A 14,395-nucleotide genomic window follows, 5' to 3' on the forward strand; every position below is an offset into this window, starting at 1 on the left:
TGGATGTAATGAATTGAATATATAATTGAGCCCAAATTTTCCATAGCCTGTATGACAACAATTTGAGTTTAATGCAGTTTTATTTGAGGAAGTGAGACACCTTCTTAAAATAATCCCCGAAAACATTAAAAATAAAATAAAATAAAAATAACCATTTGCATCATGAGATGATTTAGGCAAAAACAAAAACAAAAAATTTGTAATTATTTAAGAGGGTGACGATATTTGAGCTGGAAATGACATGTAACAAAAGTCGCTGAGATAGGGCATTAAAAAAAAAATTATTCATTTGGGACATGGCCAAAATTAATACCTCTTTTCAAACAGTAGTTAGTAATGTAGTTGGATACTATCTTTAATGAAAATGTAAATATACACTAATTGAAGTAAAGACTCCACTTAAAATTCTCATGAATGTCCATAACTAGTATCCAAAGAAGATACTACAAATCGAACAAGTTGTGTTGGACGCTGCCTGGCAGATCAGAGCGCAGCCTAGAGATACGGGTCCCTGAGGGTCCTTTTTTATCATGATCATTGTGACTTCAGTTTATAGTGAGCACGTCACTCTGGATTTCATGGTTGAGTTGTGTCTGCAGGTCACTCAGCTTCTTCTTGAGGACGGCCAGTGCGGACATGACAATGGTCTCAGGTCGTAGTGAACCGCAAGACTCCACATTGTAGTAAAACCTGCAGAGGGAAAAGTCAGATGATTTGTGATTGGATTCCAAAACCTGGATTACGTTAGATGCTTTTCTCACCTTTCTGGTTTTCCATTAGGGTCATAGGGAGCCTGGACCTCATCCTCCTCAATTTCAGAATATTCACTCTTGGGCCTACAACCAGCACGGCAACAAAGCAATAATGAAGAAACCAAAGCCTTTTAATTATCAACAAACTGTACAGATGATGATGATTTGTCTGTTAAAAAAAAAAGCAAAGTACCATTCCTCGGGCCGGGGGTAGACCGTGTGCCTCAGTGCATTGTCTGGGTCGTACTCAAACGCCACCCCTGCCGTTGGGTTCCACTTGGCATGCTCCTTACCAAATCCTTTTTTGGCGTAAGCTCTCAGTCGCAGCTCCTGCCCTTTGCGAAGCTTCACCAGCAAAATTTCTACGAATGTGAATACAATTACGAAAAAAAAGTGATTTTACTGATGAACTGACAACAGCCAATTGTAAGGTGTGCTTGGGTAGCAATAAGATTGTATCTTTTTATAAGTCTGCAATGAACCTAATCTTGTGTTTATGTATTGCTACTTGAAACAAACGTAAATATCAGACAATGCTAACCCAAGTAAAAATAACCCCTCCAACGACTAAGCAAATCAAAAAAAATGGATAGATGGAAGGACGGACTTCATGTTTACCATTTCTTTCAGCATAGTCATTAGGATCGTTGTCACGACTTCTGGATGTCACCTGAAAAGAGACTCTCGGTGTCATGGAACACATGTGCCCACCTCCAATTGGGAAACGACAATATAATGGTTAAATGACTCACTGGGATGACTCTGTGGTTGTTGGACAGCAGGTCACGTGAGGTGACATTGCGCGTCTTTTCATCAGTACAACGAACATCCAATGTTAGCTCAACAGAGCATTCGGGGCAGAATTCATCACAGGTGCAATCCTGAAGAGAAATAAGAATGTCATATTGACAGGAGGGACATTTACATGACCTAGCATAACAGGGTCGCTCAAGAAATATAAACATTTTATTCACTAAAACTACTGAAAAATGGTTTAACTTGTTTTCCCACTGTGCTCTTGTCCCTGTTAAATGTGGGGGAATGGAGAAAAAATATGAGTATGCTACTGAACATGACTCTCTAAGTTAAGAAATTTATTATTTTACTTCTGTTTGACATTTTTAATTGTGTTAGGAAATAGGTAAGATTGTATTTATTTATAAACCTACCCGCCTTGCTGGAAAGCTTGTCTACTTCACTTGTTTTTGTGCTCAGGCCAAAGCAATAAAAAGTATTACTTTGGTGCCATCTGGTGGAATTTTGCTGTTGCTCGGTTTATTCGTTGATGGTGGATATGCAGTTCAGATCATGGATGGATGTTTTTCGCCTGTGTTTGAGATGTTGGGAGCCCTAAATGCACCTGGTGCAAAGTCAAAAGTGAAATTGAGGCCATGTATACACGTAGTAGGGTTTTTGCAAACGGGAGATATTTTTCTGCGGCTTGCCCTGTCATACAGACGTCCGCGGGGATTTTTTTCATTAAAAACGAAGGTTTCTAAAAACTCCAGCCAAAGTGAAGATTTGCGTATTTCTCCGGCTTCGCAGTCACGTGTGTCCGTCACTAAACAAAGTTTTATGTCGTCCTCTACACACGTCACTCAATCACATACGTCAAGTTGTTAAAAGAAAGAAAGAAAAAGAAGCCGGCGTGGATTCGCTTCCCCACTGGGGAGACCATGTTTGTATGCGTGTGTGGTGAGTGGGAAAAAAAGTAAAGCTTTTTAAAATGTTGTATTTATCCTCATTGTTTTCCTCTATGCTCCGTTTATGATGTGCCCAATGAATAATAAATAAAAAAAGGTCTTGTGTGCGCTGACAGCACTGATGCGCATATATACAGATCAGCCGCTTACAGTCCGCGCTTGTGTGACGTATGGTGAAGTGGCGTCAAGAGATGAGCAGTATTTGGCTAACGACTGCCGCATAGAGGCTTGGCATGCATCTCATTGTAGGCCCAATTTGTGGAAGTGGCGTCGCCAGACGGAGGCGAACGCTGATTGGATAGGATTTGGGAAACTGTTGCCACCTTAAGGTCTGCAATTGTTATGAACGTACTTAAAAACGCATTAATGCGGTTAGCTGAGGATGTTTTCTTTTCTACAAACGTGGTGGTGTGGGAGGTTTCTACACCTAGAGGAGGGAAACATCAGTTTTTAAAAATACCCTGCGTGTGTGTGTGTGTGTGTGTGTGTGTGTGTGTGTGTGTGTGTGTGTGTGTGTGTGTACATGGCCTCAACATTCCTGATTCTCTCTTGATACAGCTACTAATAGCCTGTGTGTAGTGATGGGCAAACGAAGCTTCATGAAGCAATTGTTTTTAACTCCTCCAGATAGACCTCTTGGTTTAAAGATGCAGTGGAAATGTAATCAATTTCCATTGCACTTACCTTTATACACGGTGACACAAAAAACAGGAATTTTTTTAACAATCCAAAAAAAACAAGAGTGAAGGAAGAAAAATATGTAATTCGTAGTAATTGAAACCTTTAAAACAACAATGTTGGAATTTTCCTGTAGATGACATCCTACTGAACGAATTTATTGAAATCTACTGTTGAGATTCTTCATTGACCGCTGCAACATTTCAGCTGGAATAGCTGGCATTCCATCATTGTTTGACTGTAAATGGCATGCTTTAACGTTTCAATTACTATGAATAAAAACATTTCTTCCATCACTCTTGGTTTTATTGGATTGTTAAAAAGTTCCCGTTTTTTTGTGTCACGCTGTATTTGTACCAAGAGCACCGTCTAGTGAGTAAAAAGAAATATCGCAAGCACTTGACGAAGCTTGTTTCCCCATCACTACTGTGTACAGTAATTTCTGGACTATAAGGCGCGCTAGCTAAATTTGGGGAATACTCAAGTTTGTTACACATATAAGCCGCACCGAACTGTAAGCCGCAGGTGTTTTAATTTTACCGCACCGAGTTCCCGCTACTTTCTTTTCCATAATGAGGGCGCAAATTGTCTCGCTCTCGCTCTGTCTCTCCTACTGTATTTGGGCTAACTTGGCTTGTTTTGCTCTGCCTGATGCTCTTGCGATTCCTTTATAGTGTGCCCCCTTGTGATCTGATGGATAAGCCGCACTGTTGTATTAGCCGCAGGGTCAAATGCAAGTGAAAAAAGTAGCATCTTATACTCCAGAAATTACTGTAGACCAATGTTTCCCAGCCCTGGGTCTCAAGGCACACTATCCAGCCTGTCTCCCTATTCCAACACAGCTGATTCCAATGGCAGCTCATCAGCAAGCTCTGGAGAAGCCTGGTAACAATCCTCACCTGCATTGGAATAGGGAGAAATGGAAAACAGGCTGGATAGTGTGTCCCGAGGACCAGGGTTGAGAATCACTAGTCTATAGGTACGTTTCCATTACCCTCAGTTTTGCGGAAAAGGCAAGTTGCGCATAAGCAAGCTGGTAATGGCAACACGTGATTTTCGAAAATAAAAACCCTCAAATAATCGCAAAAAAGGTTTTACGCTCTCATGAGGTGGTTTTTGAGACGGGTCAAAATAGTAGAAGTATTTCGCAAAAGTGTAATGGAAACACTTTTTGCGCATTTCCTGTAGTCATGTGACCCCTGCCCAGCACGGAGGAAAGGAAGTAGGAAGTACGGGGAGCCAATATGCCGCCGTTCAACGCACGTTCCATATCGTTGCATGAAAAATGGCCGTTACCCCGGGCAACGTAAAATTGAGCGGCATACGGCGCACGTCGTTGTTGAAATCCATCCGTCCGCACTATAACACAAGTTATAAGCGTGCGCACACACAACACCAACACCAAATGCCTGAACCCAACCGATGAGGGAAGGGAAATGTTTTCAAAATAATATTAATAACTCCGGGCGTCTGTCTTCCGTAAACATCATGAGCACCTCCTACGGAACTGCGAGATCCCGCGAGACTGGACATTACAAGAATTGCACCTCAGAAGCGAAACGCTTTTCAATGGAAACACGGACAAGTCGAAATTGTACTTTATCGAAATAGTACAATATCGCTTTTATTTTTGTGAAAAACTGCAATGGAAACGCACCTTATGTTGCCCTTACAAATCACCTGTCTTCCTTGAGTAAATATTATTGTGTAAAATGCCAATGAATTTAATGACCCAATACCAATTTTGTGAAGTGCTGGTGTTCTTTCCAATCTGTGAATCCACGTCATTCTGTTGTTGCTCTCCCCATACTCCTATTTATATCAATTGTTATTCTAATTGTGCATGAAGGCGTTTTAGCTGTGATATTCATTGGCAGAAAAAAAAATCCACAATGGAAGACTTTTTTTTGCCATTTATGTTTAAGAAACACACCAACAACGGCAAGAAGTGACTTTGCTTTGCAGCATTAAAAAACAAACCTTTGGAATGGTAAGTAAAGGGATTTTTTTTTTTATCTTTTTTTTCTCTTTACGGTACAGTTGAAGTTCTTTATGGTTTTGAAAAGTTCATATTTATGTTGTAAAATTTGAAAATATGGTGAATTTTCATGCACATTAGGTAACTTTTAAAACACTTTTAAAAAATGCAGTGCGCACTGCCATATTTATCAAACGAGTGACCAGGTAACCCGCATCAAAACGTGCATGACACAAGCACAATTAGAACTGAGATTGCCAACACAAATGCCTACAACGGTGATCCTGAAAAACATTTCTTTGGAACCAACGCAACCAAATTGGTCTACAGAGAAATTGCCTCCTTTGTATGAGGAAGATGCACTGTTGCATGGTGAAAAAGTCCATCAAGCCAGCCGTCATATCCAGTAAACCAGCAACACTTAACATCATTTCCGTGAGTAGTGGCCCTTATTCGATCACAAAATGTTGCCGTGGAAGTGCAATAAATCAAAAATAGAAATATTTGTCAACATTTCCCCAGCTAAACTAATTAATTACTATCTATCCAGATATACAGGTTAATTTGGGCAGTTTCTCTTTAACATGTTTTCATTTGTTTGTCAAATGTATGTTTCTGAAACCATGTGGAGCAAAAGAGGTTGGGGACCGCTGCGTTTCGCGATCGTGTCCGATTTAAGTGCTTTACCGCCATCTTGGGGCATCAATATCAAATATTTTAACAGGGCCTCAATTGTTTAGTAATTGTTGGTATTTGAGGCACTCAGCAGGGCTTCATTTATTTCTCCCACAATAAGCAGGGATTTCATTTATTTTAAATTGCAATTAAATGCATGCACAAGTACAGTGTAATCAAAAAACTAAAAAAAAATATTTCTAATTCAGGCAATTTGGAAGGAAGTGGGGGGGGGGAGACATGTTTATACAAGATATAAAACTGTTAAATGATGACTGGAACTTACCCTGGAGTACTGCATTTTTTCTACAATGTCATCACTGGTGAGGGGGATGAGACCTGAAAACACAAGTGATCTCTCAATATGTAAACAGTATACAGTGACTGCCTATTATAGAATCATGTCTAACATACCAACTCTGTGAGCGATGAACTCATCATGCAATACTGATGAGTTGGCATCGATCTGGATCCAGTCAATTGCTGTGATTAAGTGTTGCCAGAAAAATAATTAAATGGTACATCGTTGTGAGTGTTGTAGTATTTTGTAAAATACATGGAAAGAAAACATGCCTACCACAGATTAATTCCATTTTCATACTCATTAAATTTCGATAATTTAGGTAGGCTATTTCTGAAATAACAGAAGTAACTTACTATTTGCACTGTACCAACTAATTATGTATAGTATGCAGATAATGAATGATCTTACCTATTCGTACACAATCATTATGCCATAAATTGAATCATTTGTGGAAACAAGTAATTTAAAAAGTGATCCTACCTACTGTGGGTACTTCTGACATAAAAACACGTCTAATAGAATTGGCAACCCTAAAAAGAGACAACAGAACAATTCACGTCAGTGTTTACCTGACCGATTATGGCCAAAAAGCAAACATGTAACCAATCAGAAATCGAAACATTGCGAATCTGATTAGACAGAAATCATATCCATACTACATCAAAGTACCGAAGAGAATTGGGCTTCGTGGGGTAATTAACAAATCCCTTCAATATATCGGTTAAACTTTTGCAAGCTCGCGCAAGCATCGTTCCGAGATGCTATGTAGTACTAAAACTCATTGCAGACAAAGATAAGCGAATACTCACGCCAAATCGGTATTTTCAATTACAAACTTGACATTCTCATCTGTAAGTTCTGCGATTTTTACGGTCGGCTGGTTTGCATAAGGCATCGTAGCAGAGGAATCGGTATTTTGGCTAAATTATCAACTATTTCACGTTTGCTCTTCTTCCTTCTCCACCTCCGTTTTTTCTTCTTCGTCTTCTATTTCGTTTTATGGCGGATAACGCCTAACGTTTTGGGAGGCATTAACGCCATCTACTGTGCTGGAGTGCATGTAAAACATATGTACGGTGAAGCAAAAAGTGAGTAAAGTAGAGGAATAATAATAATGAAGTTAAAGCAATGGGTGTGTGTGAAATATTGAGTATTTCTGTCAGTCAGATAAACACGAGGCAACAGTGCCTGACACAAACCAATTATTCATAACTCGTCAAATTCTATGCATACCATTTTTTTTTAGGTTTGTTAGAAACATCAGACATACAACTATGCCAGACACGTGTGTCATTTTCTTAAATCTGGGCATTCATAACATATTACATATAAAAGCAAGACCAAATGCTTTTTAATTATACACATTACACAATTATGTTTGAGATGCTCTAGAGCAGCATATACAGTACGACAGTGTGTTCCAGTTCCTGAGAACTTCACAGTCATTGAAGAACCAAGGACCCACATTAGACAGCAACCTAATCAAATCTATGTAAATGGGGCAAATGGTTGCACACCAGACACTGACTGGTTTTCTGACCCACGGATGTGTCATCCCTGGACCCCCGCCCCCACAAAACAGTAAAACTACACATTTCAGAGTAGCCTTTTATTTTGTGTAGCCTGAAGCACACATGCAATAATCATGCTGTCTAATCATCGTCTTTATATGCCACTATTAAGTGGATATAATATCTCGGCAAAGAAGAAGGGTTCACAAGATTTACATATTTATTTGTGAAGAATATTTGAGTGAAATAGGCCTTTTGTGCACATACAAAAGTCTTTCTACCACCCCCCGAAAAAAAGGTTGCATTTATATTTGTTCAATGTTTCAAGATCAATACAAAGCTTTTGCCATCCGTAAAACCAACCCCGGGTCAGTTATATATATATATATATAAAAAATTGGCTGCTGATTGTCAGAGTGAAATGTAATACAGTAATTATCAAGCAGGCTAATATAGGGGAAAAGGGTAATAAAGCGCTCCAAGTCTTGGTAATGACAATCCAGTTTGTAATCATCAAATATTTTCAACCTAACAATTGTCAGCAACTTTATTTTAGTAAAATATGACAAGCACGAAACCAGTCTTTAATACAGATTAATTATATTATTGAAGACAAATGGTCAGAACAAGAAATATTGGGAGAGTCGAACTAAACAAGCCAGAGCTACTTGTCCTGCAAATGACCATCGAGAAATGCACAGACCCCAGGCCATGTCAAATAAATATCATGTTTGAATAGATCATTTCCATCTAATAGTAAAACAAGAGGGTGGGGATCTGTTTTGTAGTCTTGCATCATCGTCTCTGGTTTATTCCGGTGAGATTCTTCAGCTGCAGGCACAAGCAAAGAAGAGCAATATTCATTGTTCGGTTAATCCACATCATTACAATAAATGTTAGTGAAAAGTCTTGCCTTAAAATTAATTTGAAAACTGACTGTTGGTGCATTTTGTTTGCTTTTTGCTTTTGTTTACAAATGGTAAACATCAGAAAAGACGTACAGTTACTGCAGCTCCCATGAGTCCTTGCACCACTGCTTCGCCTGTTGATTGCACCTGAAGAACCAACAACAACAAACTAGTTACAATTTACATGTACTTGAACAGGTGGTCAACTAATTACGACCCATAAATAACCCATATATTTGACACGCATATGGTTGAAAAATTACTAAGTTTTGAAATCATTTAATAACAGTTTTTATTAATTGTGATTTCAATAACTGTGATTATTATTTTTTTCCAAAACCATCCAGCCCTAATAAATATAAAATTATCTCCCAGCCCTAATCTCCATCATATTTGGTCACTTTGGTGACATTCTTTACAGTAGATTTAACATGACAAACACTTTGATCAATCACAAATTGCTTGTAAACTCAAATTTGCAGAGATTTCCGCATGCCATTGATAAGTGGTAATCTCATCCAAAAGAGACCCAATGCTGCCATCTAATGACCGTAGCTCATGCTTTTCTTTTCTTTATTACTTTCCCCTCTTAACGACCAAACCAGAGCTCACCAAGACTTTATCCTCCCAGTCCCCCAAAAAATAAAAACCATACAGTAATTTCTGGACTATAAGCCGCACCCGACTGTAAACCACAGGTGTTTTAATGTTACCGCACCGGGTTGCCGATATTTTCTTTTCCATAATGAGGGCGCAAATTGTCTCGCTCTCGTTCAGTCTCTCCTACTGTATTTGCGCTCACTTGGTTTGTTTTGCTCTGCCTGACACTCTTGCGCTTAAAGTTAAAGTACCACTGATTGTCACTCCCACCTAAGTGGGGCGAAATTCATTCTCCGCATTTGACCCATCCCCTAAGGGAGCGGTAAGCAGCTGCAGCCCGCGCTCTGGAATCCTTTGGTGATCTAACCCCCCCCAATTCCAACCTATAACTGGCAGGGCGGCAATGGGTCCCATTTTTCACAGTCTTTGGTAGGACCCGGTCGGGGGATTGAACCCACAACCTCCCAGTCTCAGGGCGGACACTCTACCACTAGACCACTGAGCTGAAGAAAGTAACGGGAACCCGATGCGGTAACATTAAAACACCTGCGGCTTCTTTTATAGTGTGCCCCCTTGTGATCTGATGGATAAGCCGCACCTTGGTATTAGCCGCAGGGTCGAATGCAAATGTAAATAGTAGCAGTTTATAGTCCAGAAATTACTGTACTTGACAACAATTTCCATCACTGACCCTCCTTGTTAGGATTCCCTACTGATGCATTTCACGTCAATGGTACAAAAAGAGTTAAAGAGACGCTACAATACAATAAATATCGTACATAACCTAGACAGTATTTTTCCAGAAAAAAACATTTTCAGACATTTTTTCCTACGTTAAAGGCAAACACCAGTAAAGAAGGACAGGTTCTTTAACCGTGGATATCCGGGGGTCCTCAAATGACTTTCATTAGAATTGCAAAGATATACAGTAATGCAACATGGAAAATGTTACAAACTGCTGTTTTCAAACACTGCAAGGTTGTCCATTTAGCCAAAACATTATTTATTTTTTATTTACGTAACAACCTTCCAAAACCTCCTATTTGCATGTCTCTGTTTAAGTCTGTGGCTGCACTATACCTGCTTGGCAGAAGAGGCCATGGTGACTACATCCTGTATGCGGTTGTCGAGGAAGTTCCAAGTGTCCTGGAAGTCTGGAGAGGAATCCTGAAGCATCACGAGCTCAGTGGTGTTATAGATGCCAGTCAGTGCTGCTCTTTTACTGTACCAGTTCATCTATACAGATCGAAAAAGAGACCATTGAAAGCTGGTACACAGCCTCAAAACAAGTGTGACTATTATTGGACTATTTTTGGACATTTTGAGATCAGTTTAGAATTAAGAGCCACCTAACAGTTGACAAAGTGCTTTCCTTGTGTTAAATGGTGAAGACGTATGTAGTAATGGGGGAGCAAGGTGGAATGAAAAGGTAGGAAAGGATACACTCACATCTGTAGATCTGTCTCCGGCATAGTACCAGATGTCATCCACCAGGGTGGCAAGGTGTGTCAGACTATTGGGGATGTTGTGAGGCAGGAGCAGAATGCTCATTGCCTGAGGACATAGCAGCAAGTCAAGAATCTTATACTTTGCATTTGTTCAGTGACATGTTATGATGCACACTTTACCTGTGGCCATGTTTCTATGTAGGGGATGTGCATCCTCAGTCTGGTCTCGACAGCATCTCTCAGAAAGTCAGCAGTCTTCTTTGGCCTGCATGAAAGTCATCAAATATTTCCCAAACTTTAACCCTAAATTATTACCGGTACATTTAGAAGGGCATTATTGATGCATGTGTGTGTGTGTAGTTGCATGCACCTACTCTGCTTGGCCCAACTGGACCTGCTTGTGTTGCTCAGCAAGTGTCTCTCTCAGTTGTGAATTACACTGAGCGATGAAATGTAGGACCAGGTCGCCGGCCCCGTTGTCGAACATACCAGTGGAAGCAGATGACAGGTCTAATGTCTAATACCAACACAGACATCGGCACAACCAGTCAGGTTCTACATGATCAGTTTTTAATCTTGCCAAATCACTTTAAACCTGCTAGGGATGGGTACTGAGCTGAATTATTAAAAACTGGACAATCAATAGTCTCCACCTTTAACGGTTCTGTTAACGTTCTTGGAGCAGATAACTTATATTTTTTTATGTATTTAGAATATATAAACGTTGTTTTGCATCATCTACCTCTCTGATCTCATTTCTAACTAGCAATACAATTAATATATTCGTCTAAGATGCATTTTCACAATTGCAGGCATGCCATCTACTGTGTGATTATAGTACAACGATACATAGTATTATATATACAAAAAAGTCATTTGTGCCTTATGGTTTTTATAAAAAATGTTATGTGTGTGTTCGGTATTGGTGTAACAGTGGCGACTCCTCCGGCGTCCGAGGCACCGCGTCACCAGCTTGGGAGCAGTGCCACTAAGTCCGTTTGAAGATTCTGAGAAATGAGGTTTTATTCAAGTATGCTCATGCAGTGCAAGCTGGCATTCTTTACATTGGATGAGCTCTGTTGCTAAAAAAATAAACATTCCGTAACGAATCATGACCGTTAAAATTCAGGGATTAAATCTGGGCCGTTGGTAGCTAAGATAAAAAAACATCCATATTTGTCATTATGATTGCGTCTCACCTCAACACCAGCCGCAATGGCCTCCATGGTCCAGCCATGCTGTGGGACAAATTCCAAAGCAGCATTTAGGACTTGAGCTTGAAGCTGTTCCTCTGTTTCATACTCCTCATCTTCCTCTCCACCCTGATTCTGGTAACTTGAGCACAAAAAATAAAAATCAGTAAGACTCAGAAAAGTACAATCATGAGCACAATTAAGAAACAATAATAATAATAATGATAAAACAATTTTGACTTAAATGCACAGACATCCTGCAATGGGTTTTGAAGAAGGTATATTAAAAATCCATACTTTTGCGTGTCCAATAAATCAAATTATGGGATAAGAAATGAACAGAGTTCCTGCGCAGGATGATTTATTCCGGAGATCTCCGTTACATCATTGAATCAAACTCCAACAGTTTCAGATCAATAATGCTACTCCTCTTTCGAAGAGCCCACACTTTATTACAATCAAATCGCAAGAACAGTGTCTCCAACACCGCCCCTCATGAATAAGTAAATGTGTTATATAATGGAAAAATACAGGTTGAAAAACAGAGTTCTCAGGACACAGATACAGCTGTATTCGTCTCTAGTCAAAATATACTTTCAAGGCACTTCTAGTACTTTCTCCCATAACAAAATCTCACAAACAAGTTGAACTCAACAGCTCCTAATGTAACATAGTTATATGAGTGTGCGCTCTCTCTCACGAACAGAAATGTGTTTTCGCACAGAGAAGGAACTTCTAGACCAAACAATGGGTCCCACCTTAAGGTCAAACTATACTGAGTTCAAAACTACTTTACCTACTTCACATCTATAAAACATTTCCACATGGTTAATATAAAGAATTAAAATGTTAATAATGTATAACAATGGTTAATATATGAAATAAAGTATTAAAAATGTTATAATATCTTTCAGTTTCTACAAAAATATTTTACATTTCTAGCTCTTGCAATAAACTGACCTAGTTCTTGGTCTGGTGGACTCATCTGCTCCTGGGTTAGCTGCTGCGTCTCCTTGTGAAGTTGTTGCTGGGTCTTGACCAGCAGACTGCGTGTACATGTTTGATTTGGATTCATCCTGAAGTCTCAGAGCTGCACAGTGAAAGCCTCTTTTGAGACTGACATGATGAGGTTTTGATGTTGGTGCCACCACAACTGCAAGGAGCAATGCTGTAAATTAACTACAAGGGATTTATTTCGAGGAGACCTGATCATGATGTGATTACCAATGTCACAACTGTCGCCAAAATGTACACCAAAATGGCACATTTTCACTTCTACAAATCTCAGCGCACATGGAGCATAGCTAGAACACTAACGTTTCAGTCTTCAAAACTACAAGAACGCTATGATTTTAGATCGGCGTCTACAACTTGAATTCTGATTTTCTAGCTTTATATAGGTGACTTACATACACAACAGGTGAGCAGAGGACTCTTAAGGTTCCTGAAATATGCCTGATTTGCACGTTAAGAGAACATGATCTACATTAAACTGTCAGTTTGAAGTACAGTTTGTTGGTTATAGGTTGAAATACATTGGCAGAGTTTGTGACATTTGGGGGGGATATGATATACGTTTATGAAATTCCTTACTGTTGAAATAGAATCCCATTAAAAAATAAAATATGTAAACATATTCTGCTTGATCACTGTGGTTTATTTATAGAAAGGTACTCATCTTAGTTCTTACACATTCTGTCGTCGTATGTCAACAAGCAGCACAACAACATTTACGATTTAGCTAATTCTGTCCTTCACTATCCGCTAAAGTGACTCGGCCTAGCTGGCAAGCGTCAGATTTGGACTCCGCACCAAAATAAACTCACGGCATATTAATTAAATAATTCTTCAAAGTTCCGTTTTAATCACGCATATGTTAAATATAGCATAGTTACCGCTACACAGCCCTCGAAATGCCCTTCCTGCACGTACAGCTCTTAGCAGCGTCGCCATGTCTGTTTGTTTTTCTGATAAATGGTGCTGCGTCATCTTTGCGCGACTCAATTGATCTTTTTTGTTTGTTTAACGACGGTTTGCAAACTACATATAGAGCAAAAACAACATATGTTGTTGTTGTTGTTGTTTTTTAATCTTACATATTGTTTTTAAATCTTACATAGTGTCTTTAATTAGCTCCTCTCTCATTATTTACACTTTATTAATTGATACCTCTTCATGTTGTAGTTCTTATTTCCCATTTAAATGTTTACCCATAATAATTACATTTATATGTAATATTAAAAACATTGTTTTTGTTCCAAAGTTCTTAATTCATAAATATTTCTTAATTTCTTAGTGGTTTAATATTCTAGAGTGTTCCTTTACTATCACATGATGTAGGACTATTTTCAGGTTAGGTTAAATATTAATCTAGGTGTAGCCTGCATAGCCAGAAAAATTATGGTTGTAGAGATTCTTAAAGAGTGTATAGCCTCAGATTCCTCCTCTGCATTGCTGGGTATTCAAAATGGGTAATCAAAGTGTATACACGACATTTTATGGGCTATTTTGCAGTTGGAGCATTTGTTACAGAGCTTTGGAGTTAGGGTTACTTTTGTGTGGCCGAGAATACCAAATAAGCTTTTCCTGGCGATTATAATAGGCTACTAGATACATTTTACAGTTTAGTTTAATTAAAACTTATA

The 14,395-nt window shown here is 39.1% G+C and overlaps 2 protein-coding genes across 4 annotated transcripts; both read right to left on the reverse strand.

Annotated features, from left to right (window-relative positions):
- Positions 1-61: 61 nt before the first annotated feature.
- On the reverse strand, positions 62-7,083 carry polr2c (RNA polymerase II subunit C). Of its 2 annotated transcripts, XM_077568574.1 has the most exons (10): positions 6,900-7,083; positions 6,571-6,620; positions 6,364-6,420; positions 6,201-6,269; positions 6,073-6,125; positions 1,505-1,633; positions 1,371-1,422; positions 946-1,114; positions 762-836; positions 62-690 (listed from the first exon to the last, which is right to left on the reverse strand). In XM_077568574.1, exons 1-10 carry the CDS (start codon positions 6,983-6,985, stop codon positions 546-548), a joined length of 885 nt encoding a protein of 294 aa, XP_077424700.1. In that variant the 5' UTR covers positions 6,986-7,083; the 3' UTR covers positions 62-545. The 2 variants fall into 2 exon arrangements, with proteins under 2 accessions (XP_077424700.1, XP_077424701.1); XM_077568575.1 differs by lacking the exon at positions 6,364-6,420 and having other exon boundaries at positions 6,900-7,081.
- Positions 7,084-7,807: 724 nt separating this feature from the next.
- Positions 7,808-13,750, reverse strand: coq9 (coenzyme Q9 homolog (S. cerevisiae)). Of its 2 annotated transcripts, none has more exons than XR_013294634.1 (9): positions 13,646-13,750; positions 12,711-12,903; positions 11,757-11,892; positions 10,932-11,074; positions 10,738-10,822; positions 10,559-10,663; positions 10,190-10,345; positions 8,515-8,656; positions 7,808-8,432 (listed from the first exon to the last, which is right to left on the reverse strand). XR_013294634.1 is itself a non-coding variant. In XM_077569513.1 (9 exons), exons 1-9 carry the CDS (start codon positions 13,737-13,739, stop codon positions 8,397-8,399), a joined length of 1,002 nt encoding a protein of 333 aa, XP_077425639.1. In that variant the 5' UTR covers positions 13,740-13,750; the 3' UTR covers positions 7,808-8,396. The 2 variants fall into 2 exon arrangements, 1 of the variants encoding a protein (XP_077425639.1); XM_077569513.1 differs by having other exon boundaries at positions 8,603-8,656.
- Between the last annotated feature and the right edge of the window lie 645 nt (positions 13,751-14,395).

Source organism: Vanacampus margaritifer, chromosome 6 (assembly GCF_051991255.1).
Source record: "Vanacampus margaritifer isolate UIUO_Vmar chromosome 6, RoL_Vmar_1.0, whole genome shotgun sequence".
Lineage (NCBI taxonomy): Eukaryota > Metazoa > Chordata > Actinopteri > Syngnathiformes > Syngnathidae > Vanacampus > Vanacampus margaritifer.